The 17,472-nt window shown below is 37.3% G+C and overlaps 2 protein-coding genes across 3 annotated transcripts in view; one reads left to right on the forward strand and one right to left on the reverse strand.

Annotated features, from left to right (window-relative positions):
• The window catches only part of PGAP1 (post-GPI attachment to proteins inositol deacylase 1), a 93,230-nt gene that overhangs the window by 44,353 nt on the left and 31,405 nt on the right, over window positions 1-17,472 (forward strand). The window lies entirely within an intron of this gene.
• Window positions 405-3,577, reverse strand: LOC138147601 (integral membrane protein GPR180-like). The gene is made up of 2 exons (XM_069070163.1): window positions 1,374-3,577; window positions 405-1,281 (listed from the first exon to the last, which is right to left on the reverse strand). Exons 1-2 carry the CDS (start codon window positions 1,796-1,798, stop codon window positions 462-464), a joined length of 1,245 nt encoding a protein of 414 aa, XP_068926264.1. The 5' UTR covers window positions 1,799-3,577; the 3' UTR covers window positions 405-461.

A 17,472-nucleotide genomic window follows, 5' to 3' on the forward strand; every position in this document is an offset into this window, starting at 1 on the left:
AGAATATCATGTCCCGTAATTCTTTAATGTTGCAGCTACTAAGTCCTATGTAGTCCTGTGTGACTCCCCAATATTTAAATTGTTTCTTTCTACCTACTCAGAGTATTTTTTTCCTTGACCTGATGGTTCTATAATTTAACTATAATGTTCCTTGGAGTTTTAATTTTGTGATCTCTTTCCTGAAGTGGTCAGTGGATTTTTTTAGTGCTTATTTTTTTGCCCTCTGGTTTTTTGCCTTTGGTTCAGGGCAGTTTTCCTTAATAATCTTTTTTATATTTCATAACATTTCTTCTATTGGTTTTCTTCAGTTTTGGTACTGTTCAGATGTCAGGACCATAACACACTCTGCTTTTTCTGTTCAATTTTTCCAAAAGAACACATGAACAAAAATGTGAAACATCACTGTATTTGGATCCTCATTGCACTTTGTTAAATGAATGCACTCTTCCTTTAACCATGTATTAAAAATGAGGTCGACTTTTGTGTCCAGATGATATTATCAATGGTAGTATTACTGAAGAAAGTGAAGAAACTTCCCAGTATAGACCAAGAGACAGAAAAAGTCTGTAGAGGAAAACCACGGAAACAGATTGGCAGATGATAACACCTATTGTAATAGCCTTCTCTCTTTGGTAGTCACTAAAAATAACAGAAATGATTGCCAGACCTGGATGGCATAAAAGCCAGAAGATACATCCTTTGGCAAATGTGATGTAGAACTCCCTTTTAAGTGTACTTCTTTCCACTGTGATGATCTGGTAGAAACCATAGCATATAGATAATGCTAGGCAAACTCTTAAAATAATTAGAAGTATCCCTGCTAAGTTATGCTGTGCATGGTAGCTGTGGTGGTTGGTATCTTCAAATTGTTCCCAAAGCAGCAAAATACTCTGTATTATGACAGTGACTACAGCTATGCTAGTAGACGCTGGAGTAGAATCCCACTGGAGAGTTCTGCTTTGATACTTCTTCATTCTACCTATTGTCCAACCCATGCATAAGCTCAGTAATAAGTACAGCATCTGGATCTGGGAGGCCATGTCACAAAACTCTGCCAAACTTCCCATAAAAGGGACCCCAATTTCATCTTTGGAGTAACTGGAGAAATGCAGGTAATTAATTAAAGCTGAACCAGCTTGCAAGAGCACTGCAATTGTTAAGACCTTTAAAACCATGTGCATAGGCCCCCCTTTCTTAATAGCCTGCCACAGTGATTGAGCATAAATGCAGGCAGCCACAAAGTATACCAGGACTAGGAGGAAAAAGAATTCACGTAGCCCAAGTAACATGAAGAAAGGACTCTTCAAAATGAAACTCATAAAACCAGAATGATGTTTTAGGATTCTTCAATATGAATGGCACTTTCAGATCCAGATTCTGCAGCACTAAAATGATCCGATGGATTCCCTGCAGCATCTGGACTTAGTAATATCATTTCAAATGAGATGTCTTCTAATTCAGAATTTTCAAAGTCATCATCACATGTAAACTTGTCAACATAAAACACATACCACATTTGGGGATATGGAATCTGAGACATAGTTAGATTGTGTTCAGTATGATTCAGAGTCACGGCATCACAGACATGTCTCCTCAGTCCTTGGCAGCTGCGGGTGGCAGCTCTCAAAAGTCCTAGGAAATTCCAACTGGCCCTCAACAATCCTCTCACTCTCTGCCTCCACAATGCAGCTCCCAAAAGTTCTTCTGGCCCCTCTCTCTGCGTCAGTAATTTCTTGAAAGAGAATGTCCAGCTCCTCCTTTTGATTACGGTTTTCAGGTAGTACAATGATTCTGACATTGTCTCTCCTGGATCTGTTTTCCAGGTCAGCTGTTTTTCCCATGAGGTATTTTATGTTTTCTTCTATTTTTCTCATACTTTTGAATTTAATTGATTGATTCTTGATATCTCATAGAATCACTAGCTTCCTCTTGCCCCATTCTAACTTTTAAGTTGTTTTCCTCAGTTAGCTTTTGTTACCTCCTTTTTCATTTGACCAGTTGTCCTTTTTAAGAAGTTTTCCTTAGTGGATTTTTGTATCTCCTTTTCTATTTGCCCAATTCTAATTTTAACCAGTTTTCTTTTTCCAAGCTGTTGACTCTTTTTCCATAATTCTCTTGCATCCACTAATTTCTTTTCCCAACTTTTTTCTACATCTCTTATATAGTTTTTCAGCTCCTTTTTTACACTCTTCCATCGGTTCTTTCTGGGCTTGAGACAACTTCCGAAAGCCCAAGGATAGTTATTAATTTAAAAATCACTCACAAAAGAATCCCTGATTAGGAAAGTCCTCATGAAAATCTTTGTTACGAAACTAGGCCTATTTCCTACTTTAGGCTGCTAAGTATAGTATTCCTTTGTTTCCTTAAAGGTTCCTAGTCTGCATAGAAAGGTGTAAGTACATATCTTGTATCTGTATGTCTTAGTATATGATGATAAGAATTATGCAGTGGTTACAAAAAATGCAGGGTTATTCTCATAATTACAGGGTTTTTTTCTGTCTTTAAAGATTTTTTTTCTTGTTATGTTATATGTTTATACCATTATAATGTTATAATGGAAAATAGCTTCTTCAGTAAGCACCCATGTTTTCATATTTACCTCCTACTAAAGTTCTTTATAATAAACATGTTACTATTAACCACTAAAGCATACCTTTAAAATTTTTATTTAATCATGTTTCTTCTTAGTATTAGAGCTTTAAAAAAAACTTGAGCCTTTTTTTAGGCAAGATTGAACCTTCTTAATCTGGATACAAATGATTGTTTTCCTTTTCTGATGTATCTTATTTTTAGCTGTATTGAGATGGATCAATAGAGAGCAATACTGAAAAATCCCATATTAAATAGGAAATGTTACAAAATGCACGAAAAAAATGAAGGAATGAATAAATGAAACACTTCTTAAGTACTTATGAAGGTCTAGGTAATACAAATAAATACTTTTTAAACATTTTATATCTAATGAGATTAAATTGAACAGAAATAACGTTAAATTTAAATATTGTACTTGAACTACACGTTTATAATGGGAGAGATAGGCATCAGACCTTTTGAAAAAATTATGGAGCTTTTAGTGGATTGCAAGCTCAATATAAACCATTAGTATGATATGGCAACCCTAAACTATAGACGTAAAGAGGCCAGATCACATCTATAGTTTTGCATTCAGTTTGGAGTACCACATTTTAGAAGGGGCCCCATTTAGGTGTCCAGAAAGGGGCAACCAGGATGGTAAAGGTCCTCACGTTCATGCTACATGAGGAGTAATTAAAAACCTGAGCATGTTCATTCTGTAGAAGAAAAGAGTTGGAGGTGCAGGAGTGGGATAAGAGAACATGATAGTTCATTTAAGTATTCAAAGGGTTGTCACAATGAAAATAGGATTACACATATTCTCTTTAGCCCAACAAAATAAAACAAAACTAGGAACACTGGCTAAAAGTTGCAAAGACATAGATTTCCTTGTTGTAAGGAAATACTTCTGTCTGTTTGCCTCTCTGTTTTATTTTTTATTTTTTTGTAGTTTTTTTTTTAGTTTACATCATTCATTTCCACAAGATTTTGAGTTACAATTTTTCTCCCCATTTTTCCCCTACCCACCACCCCAAAACAGCGATCCCCCTAAATATCCCCTCCCCCTATCTGCTCTCTCCTATATCTTCCCCTATACCCCCTCCAACTTTTCAGTAGGGCATGGTAGATCTCTATGCCCCAGTGCCTGTATATCTTATTTCCCAGTTACATGTAAAATAATAATAATAATAATAATATATTTTAAACATTTGATTTTAAGCCTTTGAATTCCAGATTCTTTCCCTGCCTCCCTTGTCACCAACCCTTACTGGGAAGATAAGCAATTAAATATAGGTTGTACATGTGTAGCTATGCAAAACATTTTCATAGTGGATATATTGTGAAAGACTGACTATATTTCCTTCCATCCCATCCCACCCCCCACTTGTTCTATTCTCTTCTTTGATCCTGTCCCTTTTCAAAAGTGGGTGCTTCCAACTTCCTTACCCCCCAGCCTGCCCTCCCTTCCATCATCCCCCCCTCTCATACCTTCTCCCCTACTCTCCTGTAGGGTGAGATACCCTATTTAGTGTGTATGTCATTCCCTCCCTAAGCCAAATTCATTGAGAATAAGGTTGACTGTTTTTTCATCAAGAATGCTTGAAAGTCCTCTATTCCATTGAATGACCATATTTGCCCCTGAAATATGATACTCAGTTTTGCTGGGTAGGTGATTCTTGGTTTTAATCCCAGCTCCTTTGACCTCTGGAATCATATTCCAAGCCCTTTGATGCCTCAGTGTAGAAGCTGCCAGATCCTGTGTTATCCTAATTGTGTTTCCACAGTATTCAAATTGTTTCCTCCTGGCTACTTGTAATATTTTCTCCTTGATCTGGGAATTCCAGAACATGGCTATAATATTTCTAGGACTTTTCTTTTTGGGATCTTATTCAGGAGGTGAGAATTTCTTGAAGGATGATTTCTAGGTTCTTTTTTTGATCATAGCTTTCAGGTAGTCAAATAATTTTTAAATTATCTCTCCAGGATCTATTTCCCAGGTTAGTGGTTTTTCCAATGAGATATTTCACATTGCCTTCTATTTTTTTTTTCATTTGTTTGGATCTGTTTAATAGTATCTTGATTTCTCATAAAGTCACTAGCTTCCATTTGCTCCAATCTAATTCTGAAGGAATGATTCTCTTCAATGAGCTTTTGAGACTGTTTTTCCATCTGGCAGATTCGGCTTTTTAAGGCATTCTTCTCCTCATTGGCTTTTTGAGCCTCTTTTGCCATTTGAGTTAGTGTATTTTTTAAGTGTTATTTTCTTCCATCAGGTTGCTGACTCTCATTTTATAATTTTCTTGCATCCTTCTCATTTCTCTTCCTAATTTTTCCTCTACAAAGCTCCACTTTGGCCTGTAAGCAGCTTATTCTTTTCTTGGAAGCTTCTGGTGCAGATGTTCTGACTTTGCTGTCTTCTTCCTGTTCCATGCCCCGATCCTTTTTGTCCCCAAAAAAGGAGTCGAAAGTCAGATTACTGTGCTTGCCTTGTTTCCCTCATTTGCTCATGTTGCCACTCAATTACTTGACTTTTGAGCTTTTTGCCACAGTAGATTTCTGCTACCAGAGCGGGGAGCTTTGTCCCAATCTCTGGGGTTTTCTCAGCTGCTGAAGGTATTAGTTGGGTGCCTTCTCTGAAGCCTCCCCATGCTCTGGCAAACTGCTCACATACCCTAGGACCTCCACCCTAAACTGCAATCCAGATCCAAGCAGGTTAAAGCAAGAGCAATTACCCCTCAGACTGGTCACTTGGTCCCCCTAAAATCTGCAGGCCAGGAGCCCTGAAGCAGCCACATGGCAGTGGCCGCTGCACCTAGGCCACTTCTTCCCCCAGGGGCAAAGGCCAGACTGCACTCCCAAAGTCCACATTGCACTGACCTCTCACTTTGTCCTTAGCATCTATGTGTTGATAATTCTGGGAACTGCCACAGCTGCTGGTGATCTGAAGTCCCTCCAGCTGGTGTCTGGTCAGCCTTGCCCTGAGGCTAAAACCTCATGCTTCCCTGGCTGCTTCCTACAGGCCTGCCAGGCTGTCCTCAGCAGGAGGTTAGCTTCTCTGTGTCATTTTGTGGGTTCTGTAGCTTCAAAGTTTGTTTAGAGTCACCTTTTACATGAATTGGAAGAAGTGGAAGCGGGAGCCCCGTGGAAGTCCTATTTCTACTCCACCATCTGTAAGGAAATACTTAACACTTGGAATTATCCCAAAATGGGATGGTTTTCCTTTAGAGGTAGTGAATTCAGACAAAGGCTAAATAACCACTTCTTGGAGCCCTTTTAATTTTTTTTAATCAAATGCTTTATTAACTTCTAGTTTACATCATTTATTTCTGCAAGATTTTGAGTTACAAATTTTCTCCCCATTTTTCCCCTACCCACCACCCCAAAATAGCGATCCCACTGGATATCCCCTCCTCCAGTCTGCTCTCTCCCATATCTTCTCCTGTACCCCCTCCAACTTTCCAGCAAGGCACAGTGGATATCTATGCCCCAGTGCCTGTATATCTTATTTCCTAGTTACATGTAAAATAATGTTAATGATAGTGTCTGTATATATATATATATATATATATATATATATATATTTAAACATTTGGTGGGGTTTTTTTTGCCTTTTGGAGGGCAATTAGGGTTAAGTAACTTGCCCAAGGTTACAAGGCTAGTGTTTTTTTGTGTGGGTGTTAAGTGTCTGAGGCCGGAACTGAACTCGGGTCCTCCTAACTCCAGGGCTGGCGCTTTACTCACTGTGCCACCTAGCCTCCCCTAAACATTTGATTTTAAAACTTTGAATTCCAGATTCATTCACTTCCTCCCTTGTCACCCACCCTTACTGGAAAGATAAGCAGTTCAGTATAGGTTGTACCTGTATAGCTATGCAAAACATTTCCATGTTGGATCAATTGTAAAAGACTGACTATATTTCCCTCCCTCCTATCCTACGTCCCACTTGTTCTGTTCTCTACTTTGATCCTGTCCCTTTTCAAAAGTGGGTGCTTCCAACTTCCCTTCCCCCCCAGCCTGCCCTCCCTTCCTTCATTCCTTCTCTTGTCCCCTTCCCCCCTACTCTCCTGTAGAGTGAAATACCCTATTTAGTATGTATGTCATTCCCTCCCTAAGCCAAATTCAATGAGAATAAGGTTGACCCATTCACTTTTGCCTTCCTGTTCTTCCCCTCCATTGTAACCATTTTCCCTTGCCTCTTCTATATAATATAGTTTACCCCATTCTGTCTCTCCCCATCTCCTCTCATTATATTCCTCTCTCACCTGTTAATTTCACCTTTTAAGTATCATCCCTTGCTATTAAATTGGTCCTGTGCCCTCTATGTTTCTTTGTACACATACATACCCACATTCACATATGTATTCATATGCCCATATACCCTCCTATATAGACATATATGTATGTATGTACACACACATATACATTTCTATTTCCTTCAACTATTCTTATACTGAGAAAAGTTTCATCAGTTACAATGATCATTTTTCCATGTAGGGATGTAAATAGTTTAACTTTGATAAATTCCTTATGATTTCTTTTCCCTGTTTGTCTTTTCATGCTTCTCTTGCTTCTTGTATCTGGATGTCAAATTTTCTATTCAACTCTGGTTTTTTCATCAAGAATGCTTGAAAGTCCTCTGTTCCACTGAATGACCATATTTTCCCCTGAAATATGATACTCAGTTTTGCTGGGTAGGTGATTCTTGGTTTTAATCCTAGCTCCTTTGACCTCTGGAATATCGTATTCCAGACCCTTCGATCACTCAGTGTAGAAGTTGCCAGTTCCTGTCTTATCCTGATTGTGTTTTCACAATATTCAAATTGTTTCTCCTTGGCTGCTTGTAATATTTTCTCCTTGATCTGGGAATTCCGGAACCTGGCACTAATATTTCTAGGAGTTTTCTTTTGGGAATCTTTTTCAGGAGGTGATGGGTGTATTCTTTCACCCTCTATTTTGCCCTCTGGTTCTAAAACATCAGGGCCGTTTTCCTGGAGAATTTCTTGAAGGATGTTTTCTAGGTTCTTTTTTTGATCATGGCTTTCTGGTAGTCCAATAATTTTTAAATTATCTCTCCTGGATCTGTTTTCCAGTTCAGTCGTTTTTTCAATGAGATATTTCACATTGCCTTCTATTTTTTTTCAATTGTTTGGATCTGTTTAATAGTATCTTGATTTATCATAAAGTCACTAGCTTCCATTTGCTCCAGTCTTATTCTGAAGGAATGATTCTCCTCAGTGAGTTTTTGAGATTGTTTTTTCCATCTGGCAGATTCGGCTTTTTAAGGCATTCTTCTCCTCATTGCCCTTTATTTTTTTCCCAAATGCTTTATTAACTTCTGGTTTACATCATTCATTTCCACCAGATTTTGAGTTACAAATTTTTTCCCTGTTTTTCCCCTACCCCCCACCCCAAAATAGCAGTCCCACAGGATATCCTCTCCTCCAATCTGCTCTCTCCCCTACTTTTTCGACTTCTCCAGACGGCATGGTTGATCTCTATGCCCCAGTGCCTGTATATCTTGTTTCCCAATTACATGGGGTTAAGTGACTTGCCTGAGGTCATATGGCTAGTTTTTTTTTTTGTGTGTGTGTGTGTTAAATGTCTGAGGTCCAGATTTGAACTCAGGTCCTCCTGAGTCCAGGGCCAGTGCTCTATTCACTGCGCCACCTAGCCTCCCCAGATGTACTATTAATATGAAGACCAGTTCACAGGTAAGACACCAGCCTGGTTATTCATTGAACTCTCCTTGTATACTTCTCTACATGTAAGAGAATCTAAGCACATGGAGCCAAACAACAGGAAAGTGTAAAAGTTAGAAACATTTTTACTTTAACTGTCTTTTACCAGCTATGCTTCTAATAAACTAAAGAGGTTCCAAAATTAGATTTAACAGTCAGTTTATGCCTCATTTGGAGCATCTTAAAAGTTTTTTTATTTAGAGGACCTACCATTGTTTCATTTTATATATGTATGTTCTTATAAGACCTAAGTCCGAGATCATTTGTAGAAATCATTCCTGACCAGATTACTTAGACCTGCCTTCATCAAGGTTCCAATCATTTGTTTTTAGTAAAAGCTAGAGAGGCCTTAGAGAAAATATTGATACCATGGCCGATAAAGGTGCTTTGTGAGGAAATCTAACTTTTCATTTTTGTAATTACGGCTTTCTTAGATATAACCTTGAAAATGTCGTTCCAAAATGTTAACTGGCTTTGTAATTTTAATTTCCCACAAAGCTGCTACCATTTTCCATAAACTCTAGTCTCAACTCTGTTTTTACAAAGGTATTTTACGTGCTTGATGGCAGGTTAGCCCTGGTCTTTCTGCTTTGTGGGAGAGGACTTCAGTTAGCCTGATACTGGTTTCTACTCTCAGAAGATATATTTGGGAGAGATTTGGGCTCTAGTGACTACAGTCTGATTTCCCTAAAATTATTTACATTTACAGTAGGGAAAAGTTAGAGGTTAAACTACGAGCTCCAGAGGAAGTAATCTTTAGAGTCCTTCTAATTGTCTAACCCAGGCCTGAAGGCCACATGTGGCGTTCTAGGTCCTTGGGTGCAACCTTTTTACTGAGTCCAAGTTTTACAGAACAAATCCTTTTATAAAGGGATTTGTTCTGTGAAGTTTGGATTTTAGTCAAAGGATCTAGTAGGGAAGTTTTCCAGAAGTTACAGAACTTTTCCCACTGAGCACTATTGATTGCATTTACTGCTATGATGGGAAAAAAAAATGCCAACAGCATACAATACAATAGACTCTGACCCAATTAGGAATGAGCAAATGCTACATTTAAATTTTTTTTATGTCTAAAGTAAACATGAAATCTTGGGGGTACCCAACTATGCTTATGTTATCTAGGTTTTACCAAATAGTTTTATTTGATCTCCTCCTAGCATAAAGATCTACTTTGGGTATCTGTCAGATATGTATTCTAAGAATGTCATTTGACTTTAAGTCGGAGTATTAAGTGGAAATTATGTATATGGCTCAGTAATAAGATTCTCTACTTTTTGTTGAGATTAATATGTGCATATATGGTAAGAAATGTGTTTTTCTTAATAACATTGAGCAAATATGTTATGAAAGATAATCAACTCATTACCTTAAGATTAGGGAGCAGGTGGCAGAGGATGGGGGAAGGGGGGAGGCTATAGCAACTCATGAAACAATTTATTGAAATTTAGAAGGGATTGGAATCTATATCTGGTGTGATAATCCACACTGACATAGTCATAGATGTTTTGAAATATTGCAGTTTGAGTAATAATGAACAAAAATGAGCAAGCAAATATACTTAAAATACAACTAATCCAAACACCTATAAATGTGAAAGGAAGTTAAATTTTTCCTAAAAACTTTTATTACAAAAATATATCCTGCTGCATTTTTATTGTTTCTTATATATATTTTGGTCTTGAAACAGTGATTATCTCCATTCTTTGATATTACAATATCCTTTTATTCAATTTTGTGAGGGTTGAGGAAGATGTATGCCAGGCAGCAACGGCAGCCTAAGAAAATGCCCAAAGTTAGTAGATGGAGTTCCTTGAGTGAGGAACAACTAAGAGGTTAGTGTCTTTGTATCACAGAGTATGTGAGTGGGGGTGGGAGTGTAAGATGCCAAAAGACTGGAAAGAGACAGCAGGTTATGAAGGACTTTGAATGCTAAACTGGATTTTTTATATGATCTTGGAGGTTTTGAGAGCCACTGAAATTTATTGAATGGGGGGAGAGAGAAAAAGGGAGTGACATGGTCATACCTATGCTTTAGGAAGTTCACTTTTACACCTGGTCTAGATTAGGGAGAACTTTGAGGCAGACCAACCAGAAGGCTGTTGCAGTAGTCCAGATGTGAGGTGATGTGGACCTCTACCAGAATGGTGGCAATGTTGGAAGAGAGAGGGCCATATATGAGAAATATTATGAAGATTAAATGGACTGACCTGGACAAGATTGGATATGGAGATAGGGGTGAGAGAGTGAGGAGTTGCAGATGACACCTACATTGAGAACCTGAGTGACTGGGAGGATGGTGCTATCCTCAGTAGTAATACAGAAGTTAGAAGGAGAGGAGGAATTGGGAGGAAAGGTGAGTTCGTTCTGGTCATGTTAAGTTTAATATGTCAAAGGCACATCCAGTTCAAGATGTCCAGTAGACAGTTGGAGATGTGAGACTGGAGGTTAGCAGAGAGGTTTCACATTTAAATAGATGTGAAAATTATGTGCACAGAGGTGATGATTGAATCTGTGGGAGCTGATGAGATGATCAGATATAGAGGGAGAAGAAAGAGGGCCTGAGACAGCCCTGTGTGACACTCCTGGTTTGTGGTCACGACCCAGATGTATATCCAACAAAGGTGACTAAGAAGGAGTCAGGTGGAGAAGTGTGAGATAGTGGTTGTCCCAAAAATTAGAGAGAAGAAAGTATCTAGGAGAAGAGAGGGATCAATAGTGTTAAAATCTACAGAGAGGTCAAGAAGAATGAGGATTGAGAAAAGCTCATTATATTTGACAGTTAAGAGATTGTTAATAACTTTGGAGAGAGCAGTTTTAGTTGAATAATAAAATCAGAGTCAGGTCTATGGAGAGTTAAGAGAGTGCGAGGAAAGGAAGTGGAAGCACCTGTTGTAGACAACCTCCTCAGAGTTTAGCCATTAAAGGGAGGAGAAATATTGGATGAAAGTTAGTTGGGATGGATAGATCCAGTAGGTCGGTTAACATTTATTACTGTTTGCCAGACACTGTGCTAAGCACTGGGGATACAAAGAATGGCAAAAGACAGTCCTTTCCCACGAGGAGCACACTGTCTAATTGGGGGAGGGAGCAACACATAAAAACAGCATGGGGAAGTTACTCATTTTAGGGCATGAAGAAGTCTAGAGTGCAACTGGGTGGGAAATAATGAGATGGCTGCCCTGGGAAACGCCCTTAAATGAAAAGGAGCTCACACCTGTCTGCCCTCCAAGTCAGAGTAAGGGCAGAACCCCAGGGGCAGGGGGAGGCTGAGGTCCTATACATTTCAGGGTTAATGTCCTTTGGGATGAAGAGATTCTGGAGACTCTTGAGAATATAAGATGAAGGGAAACTATCAGTGAAGTCCAGAAGAGTACACCTGGGTGGGAAATAATGAGGAGTTTTTGAGGATGGAGGAGACATCGGGCACATTTTTAAGCATTAGGGAAGCAGCATGGTAAACTAAGAAGTTTATACCCTTTTCAGTAGGCAGAGGTCCATTGAAGATTTTTGAGCAAGATAATAACATGATCACAGCTGAAAATTATCCTCACTGCTTTGTGCAGGCTAAATTTAAGGTGAAGGTAAGACTGGAGGCAAGGAGACCAGGTAGAAGACTACTGCCGCTGGTTTGTTTTAGTGTGGGGAACTTGAAAAGGCTGCATTGGCCTGGTGACACAGTAGAGACAGAAAGGAAAGGATGCATGTAAGATATACTTCAGAAGGCAGACAATCGGGTCTTGGCAATTGATAGATTTGATGGATTAGAGAGTTGAAGGAATGAGATGATTAATATTTTAAGCCTAGGTGGGAGAATACTATTAACAGAAATGAGCAAATTAGAAGGAGGGGCAGGTTTAGGGGGAAATGATGTACTAAACTTGAGGTTCCAGTGGGACATTCAGGTGAAGATTTTCCAGTGGGCAGTTTGAGATGTGATACCAGAGCAAGGAAAGAAAAGTCAGACCTAGAAATCAAGATCTGGATATTATATTCATAAGGTGGTAGTTGAGGATAATGGTACTCCAAGAATTTTTTTTTTAAACTAGATGTGGCAATTAGTCATTTGGAAGTTAGAGCCAGGATTCAGGGATTAGCACATTAGATGTAGAATCTTACTGACCCCCTTGAAAATGTCTGTTTTTGGTCATAAAAGGGTCAATGTAGATGATTCAGGGCAAACTTATCACCAGTAGTCAAAAAAGAACAAAAAACATATTCTTCTATTTAAATCAGTATTTATTCAGTACCTACTGTATGATAGGCACTATACTGGCTGTTAGGGATACAAAGACAAAATGAAAGCAGTCACTATCCTCAAGGAGCTTTCATCTAGATGGTGGGGGAGGGGGAGGAGAGTAGTGCTACTAAATCCTCTCAAAAATTTACTAGTTTGATGGTGGTATGTGTCACTTCATCTCTCTGAGTTTCAATTTCCTCATCTTTAGAAGAGGGTAACAAATACCTATAGTACCTTCTTCATATTTGAGGATCAAATGAGGTAATGCATGTAAAGTACTTTGAAAACCTCTGAGTGATAGATGAATATTAGCTATTAACTAGTAATAAAGTAGAGAACCTGTGAAGAGCCTAGACATAAGGACCTGCTCTTTTGCTTAAAATAAGTCTTGGAATTTTGAAAAATTGTATGTGTTTGCCTTTGCTAAAAGTGATATCGTATGATAATGAGTGGCCTCAAGAATCTATAATAATTTTAATAAACAGTGTATTCATCTATCAGGGTAAGGTAAACAAAAATACCCAGAAGGTATGACTTGTATTTTCTGCTTGACAGATATTAAAAGCACATCTCACTGAAGAGCTAAAGTAATCTTTGTAGGGGAGATATGTCCGGCCTTTATATTTAGAAGACGATGAACTAAACATTTGAAGGAGAATGTTTTATGATTTTCATTGTCTGTAAATCGAGGCACAGAGAAGTTATGACAGTCCTAATATCACAGAGTTAGTTAATGGCTGAACCTGAACTAGAACCCAGATCTCCTGACTCTCTTTTTAATACTTTTTCTACCAAACTACACTATTTACTTAATTGAAATTTGTCCACTAAATTTCCATCTTGCCTGTTGTTAAGCAGTAATTCTTGAAACTAATCAGAACTCCTTTCATTTTTATATTTCAAGTAAATTTTAGTGTCAAAATCCATTTTCAAACAGGCTAGAAAATTATGTTTTCAAGTTTGTGTGCACTTTTGACAGCTTTTCCTAGGTGGCACACATTATTTTTAGCAACAAAAGCTTAGTTTTTAAATGCCATCCTGTTATAATAGCTTCATACTATTATTAGTTTCTAAATATACACTCAGAGCAAGGGTTCTTTGTTAGCAACACTGATTATAAATCTGTATTTCAGATTATCTTGTATCTTGTATAAATCTTACATGTATTCCAGATAATAATTGTGTATTCTTGTTATCTTAAATGGAATTTCTCTTTCTTTTCTTCTTTTTTTAGTAATATTTTTAGTAATAATTTTTTTGTATTTTACATTCTGCTACTTTATTAAAGGTATTATTTGAAACTATTGCTTTTCACTATTCCTCTGGGGTTCTCAGAAAATCATCCTATCATCTGCAAAAAAGATAATTTTGACTACTTTTTTTCCATTGCTCGTTCCTTCCATTTTTTTCTTATTTTATTGTTATAGTCAGCATTTTGTAAATTATTACATTAATTAATGGTGGAGATGGTGGGAATCCTTGCTTTACAACCTGACTTTTTTGGAGACATTTTTAGGTGTTTATTACAAATAATGCTAGCTCTTGGTTTCACATATATATACTTTAATCATATTCAGCAAAGAATTTCTTATTTTTAGTGTTGGGACATAAATGAGGGAGATATTTTTTCAAAAGTTATTGTTTGTTCTTTTCCAAATGTTGGACCATATTTGCAAGTCATAAAAATAACTGAGTCACATTTTTAAAAATTTCAGTGATGTTGCTATAGCATCTTTGCCAATATTTAATTTTATATTAGTGATATTAATATATGTATTTTTTCTGCTTCCTCTCTTCCTGATTTTACTATCAGGATTATATTTGTCTCATAAAATGAGCTAATTATGATGTTATCTTTCCAGGATTTTTGAGAACAATTTGTGTAGAAGTTATTTGTTCTTTTTTATAACTATTATTTATATAGTATTTTAAGATTCACAAAATGCTTTACATATATTATCTCAGTTGATCTTCACAACTCTGTGAGGTATGTGCTATTATTACCCTCATTTTACAGATTAGGAAACTGAAGCAGAGAAAGGATGAATGCCTTACTGAGGGTCACATGACTAGTAAATATTTGAGGTAGGCTTCAAGCTTCAGTCTTCCTAATTCTAAGTTGAGCTCTATCTATTGTGTCATCTAACTTTCTCATTTATTTTTTAAGTTCTTGATAAAATTCACTTATTAGTTCATCTTGACCTGGTTTGTTTTGGGACGTGAAAGAACGGATTTTTGACTTGCTGAGAGCTATAACTTTGCTAAATCTGGCTAGTTATATTATTTTCTGTTTTTAGTCAGTAAATTTTCATTTTATTCAGAGGTTTGGGCAAGGAGTCATATATAATTGAGTATAGTAGTTTCTGAAAGTTTCATTTTCAGACAGAAAGATGAAAGACCATCTATATTTGTTGTTTCCTTTAATTTCTTCCCCAGCCACTTGCTGGAAAGTTCGGGGCTTCTTAAACTTTTATTTTTCCAATCCCAAGCCAAAGTTCATCTAATGATTTTGTATGTACAGTAAAAACATTGCAATTCATAACATACAATAGTCTCAAATCTGAGCCAAGGTGTTTCTGGAAGCGTTCATTGACATTGTGTGGCATGAAGGCTTGTGCAGTGCAAAGTGCACATGTGCATTCAGAACAAAGACTGCAGTGAAGTTGCATAATGCAACAACAGGGCGAGGGCTGCCAGAAACACCTTGGATTCATTATGTGTTTGATTTTGAATTAATTTTTGGTCCTTGCACATTTAGAAACCTTAACCCGCACAGTGACCCACAGTTTAAGAAGTGCTGTTCTAGTTGACCTAGTAACATTGTTCTTTGCAATCATAGTTCTAGGGGATTTAACCTAGGATGTTCCTCTTTAATAGCATCCTATAAATTTTGTGTAACTGATTGTTCTCATACTTTGGGCAATTGATTTCTAAAAGCAGAGTATTCATATTTTTTATTTCATTAGATTTTTCTGGGAGATTCTTGATTCTTTGTTATTTTTTGAAACTTTTTTCATGTTGATTGTTACTGTCTCATGTGTTCCAAATTTGCTTTTTAAATTTTTTCTAGTATTTCTTGAACTATTAAATTTTTAAGTTCATTTTTTTTTCAGGGATTCTATTGCCAGTATTCCTCTTTTGAATTTGAGAGTTCTAATTTCACTCTCTCTGTAGTCTGTTTAGTTTTTTAAATTGTAAGCTTTCCAACTACTCTTGGGGGTTTTGTGGCCATTCCCTTTTCTTTTTTGGAGTTCTGGCTGTAGTTTTTACATAATTATCTTCTCTTGAATTTCATTCTGAGAGTATCTTACACAATGATTTTTTTTCTTTACTGATTTCTTCACCCTCCCCTGAGTTGCATTCCCCTCCCTATCATTGAGGCTTCTGTTAGAATTTCTCTCCTTTTCATTATTGTAGTTAGTGGCTTCTTTTAAGCTAATTTGCTTTTCTGACTGTATTGAGCATCTGAGAGAAAGTTAGGTAAATAGCTAGCCAGAGCACTGATTAAGCATTTTCTTCATTCTTACTATTGGGGACCCTTTCTTTTTGGTTATAGATATCACTGAAACAGAGTTGCTGAGCCTGTCTTTCATCCAATGCTGCCCCATTTCTTTTGTCTACGTTATAATCCTTGTGAATTAGAGTTTGTTTAAGTGGACCCATGAACTTCATCAGACCTGAAATAGAAAGAATCTGGTTGGGGGGCAGCTATGTGACGCAATGAATAGAGCACTGGCCCTGGAGTCAGGAGGACCTGAGTTCAAATCCACCCTCAGACACTTAGCACAAAAACTAGCCATGTGACCTTGGGCAAGTCACTTAACCCCAATTGCCCTCCCCCCCCAAAAGAATCTGGTTGAATTGTTGCTGAAAACAAACTGAGGGATGTCAGATGGGGTGGCTTTTGAAGGAATCTATCCCACCTACTAATAATAACAGCCTCTGGTAACCTCCCTGCAACCACCATTATCAGCACATAGAACAGTGCAGGAAATACACATCTCCAGGGTCCCCTTACGGAGACCCTCACACATTTTTTCTGTCTTTTTTCCCTTTTTCTGTTATTTACTAAAATGCATTTCTTGATATTTTGAAGTGATGAAGAGGATCTGCTTAGACATAACCTCAGTCATCTCACTAGACATCTGAACAGTGTTACAGTGCAGTTAACATTGCTCTGATTTGGGAGTACTTGCCAGATTTTACTCTAGTGGCAACAAGTGAATAAGGCGTTCCTGGGTTTAAACAGAATGAAAGGCTAGATAGTATTGATGGATTCTGCTGCATTCTTACTTAAAACAAAACTTAAAACAAAGTTGCTGATTGAAAAGCTTAGTTACCTTAGAGTTTTCAAAGTTGCCATGTGTATATGTTGCTCATAGAACACATACTGATAGATAGAAGAAGAAAATAATTTATTTTCTTACCTTCTTCTTTTCTATCTTCTTCCCTAACTTTGTACCTACAGGGAAAGAATATTTCAGAATCATGGCCTTCTGAAAGTTAGCAAAAGTAGGCTGTTGCTAGACAGATGCAGAACTGACAGCAATAATGACCAAGGCATAGTAATAGATCTTCCATCTCTGACTTCCCATAAATGCTGGTTCAGCTTCTGAGACAGGATGTTATTCAGAATATGAAACATTATTAGCAAAGAGATTTTATAAGAAAGTTGATTTCATCACATACTTACTAATTGATGATTTTCAATTTTATAACATTAAGAATATAATTTTTAATGTTGCTTGTGCATAGGATTATGTATAAAGTCAGGTTCTGGGGAAAAGGTTAAGGATTGCATTACATTTTCAGAAGCCTCAGATGATGATGATGGTGATTTTGTAAGAATTAGGTTGTCTTCCTGAGAATGCAATAGCAGAAATTCTTGAAATGGTGATTTTAAAAAAAGCTTTCATGTCATAT

The sequence above is a fragment of the Petaurus breviceps genome, unplaced genomic scaffold (genome assembly GCF_028583685.1).
Source record: "Petaurus breviceps papuanus isolate PSGF00001 unplaced genomic scaffold, PetGlider_PUasm1.0 90804, whole genome shotgun sequence".
Classification (NCBI taxonomy): domain Eukaryota; kingdom Metazoa; phylum Chordata; class Mammalia; order Diprotodontia; family Petauridae; genus Petaurus; species Petaurus breviceps.

Coding starts and splice junctions, on each gene's coding strand:
- LOC138147601 (XM_069070163.1), bottom strand. CDS start 1,798: ATGTCAGAATCATTGTACTACCTGAAAACCGTAATCAAAAGGAGGAGC. Junction 1,282..1,373: donor CATTTTAGTGCTGCAGAATC/TGGATCTGAAAG, acceptor CTTCATGTTACT/TGGGCTACGTGAATTCTTTT.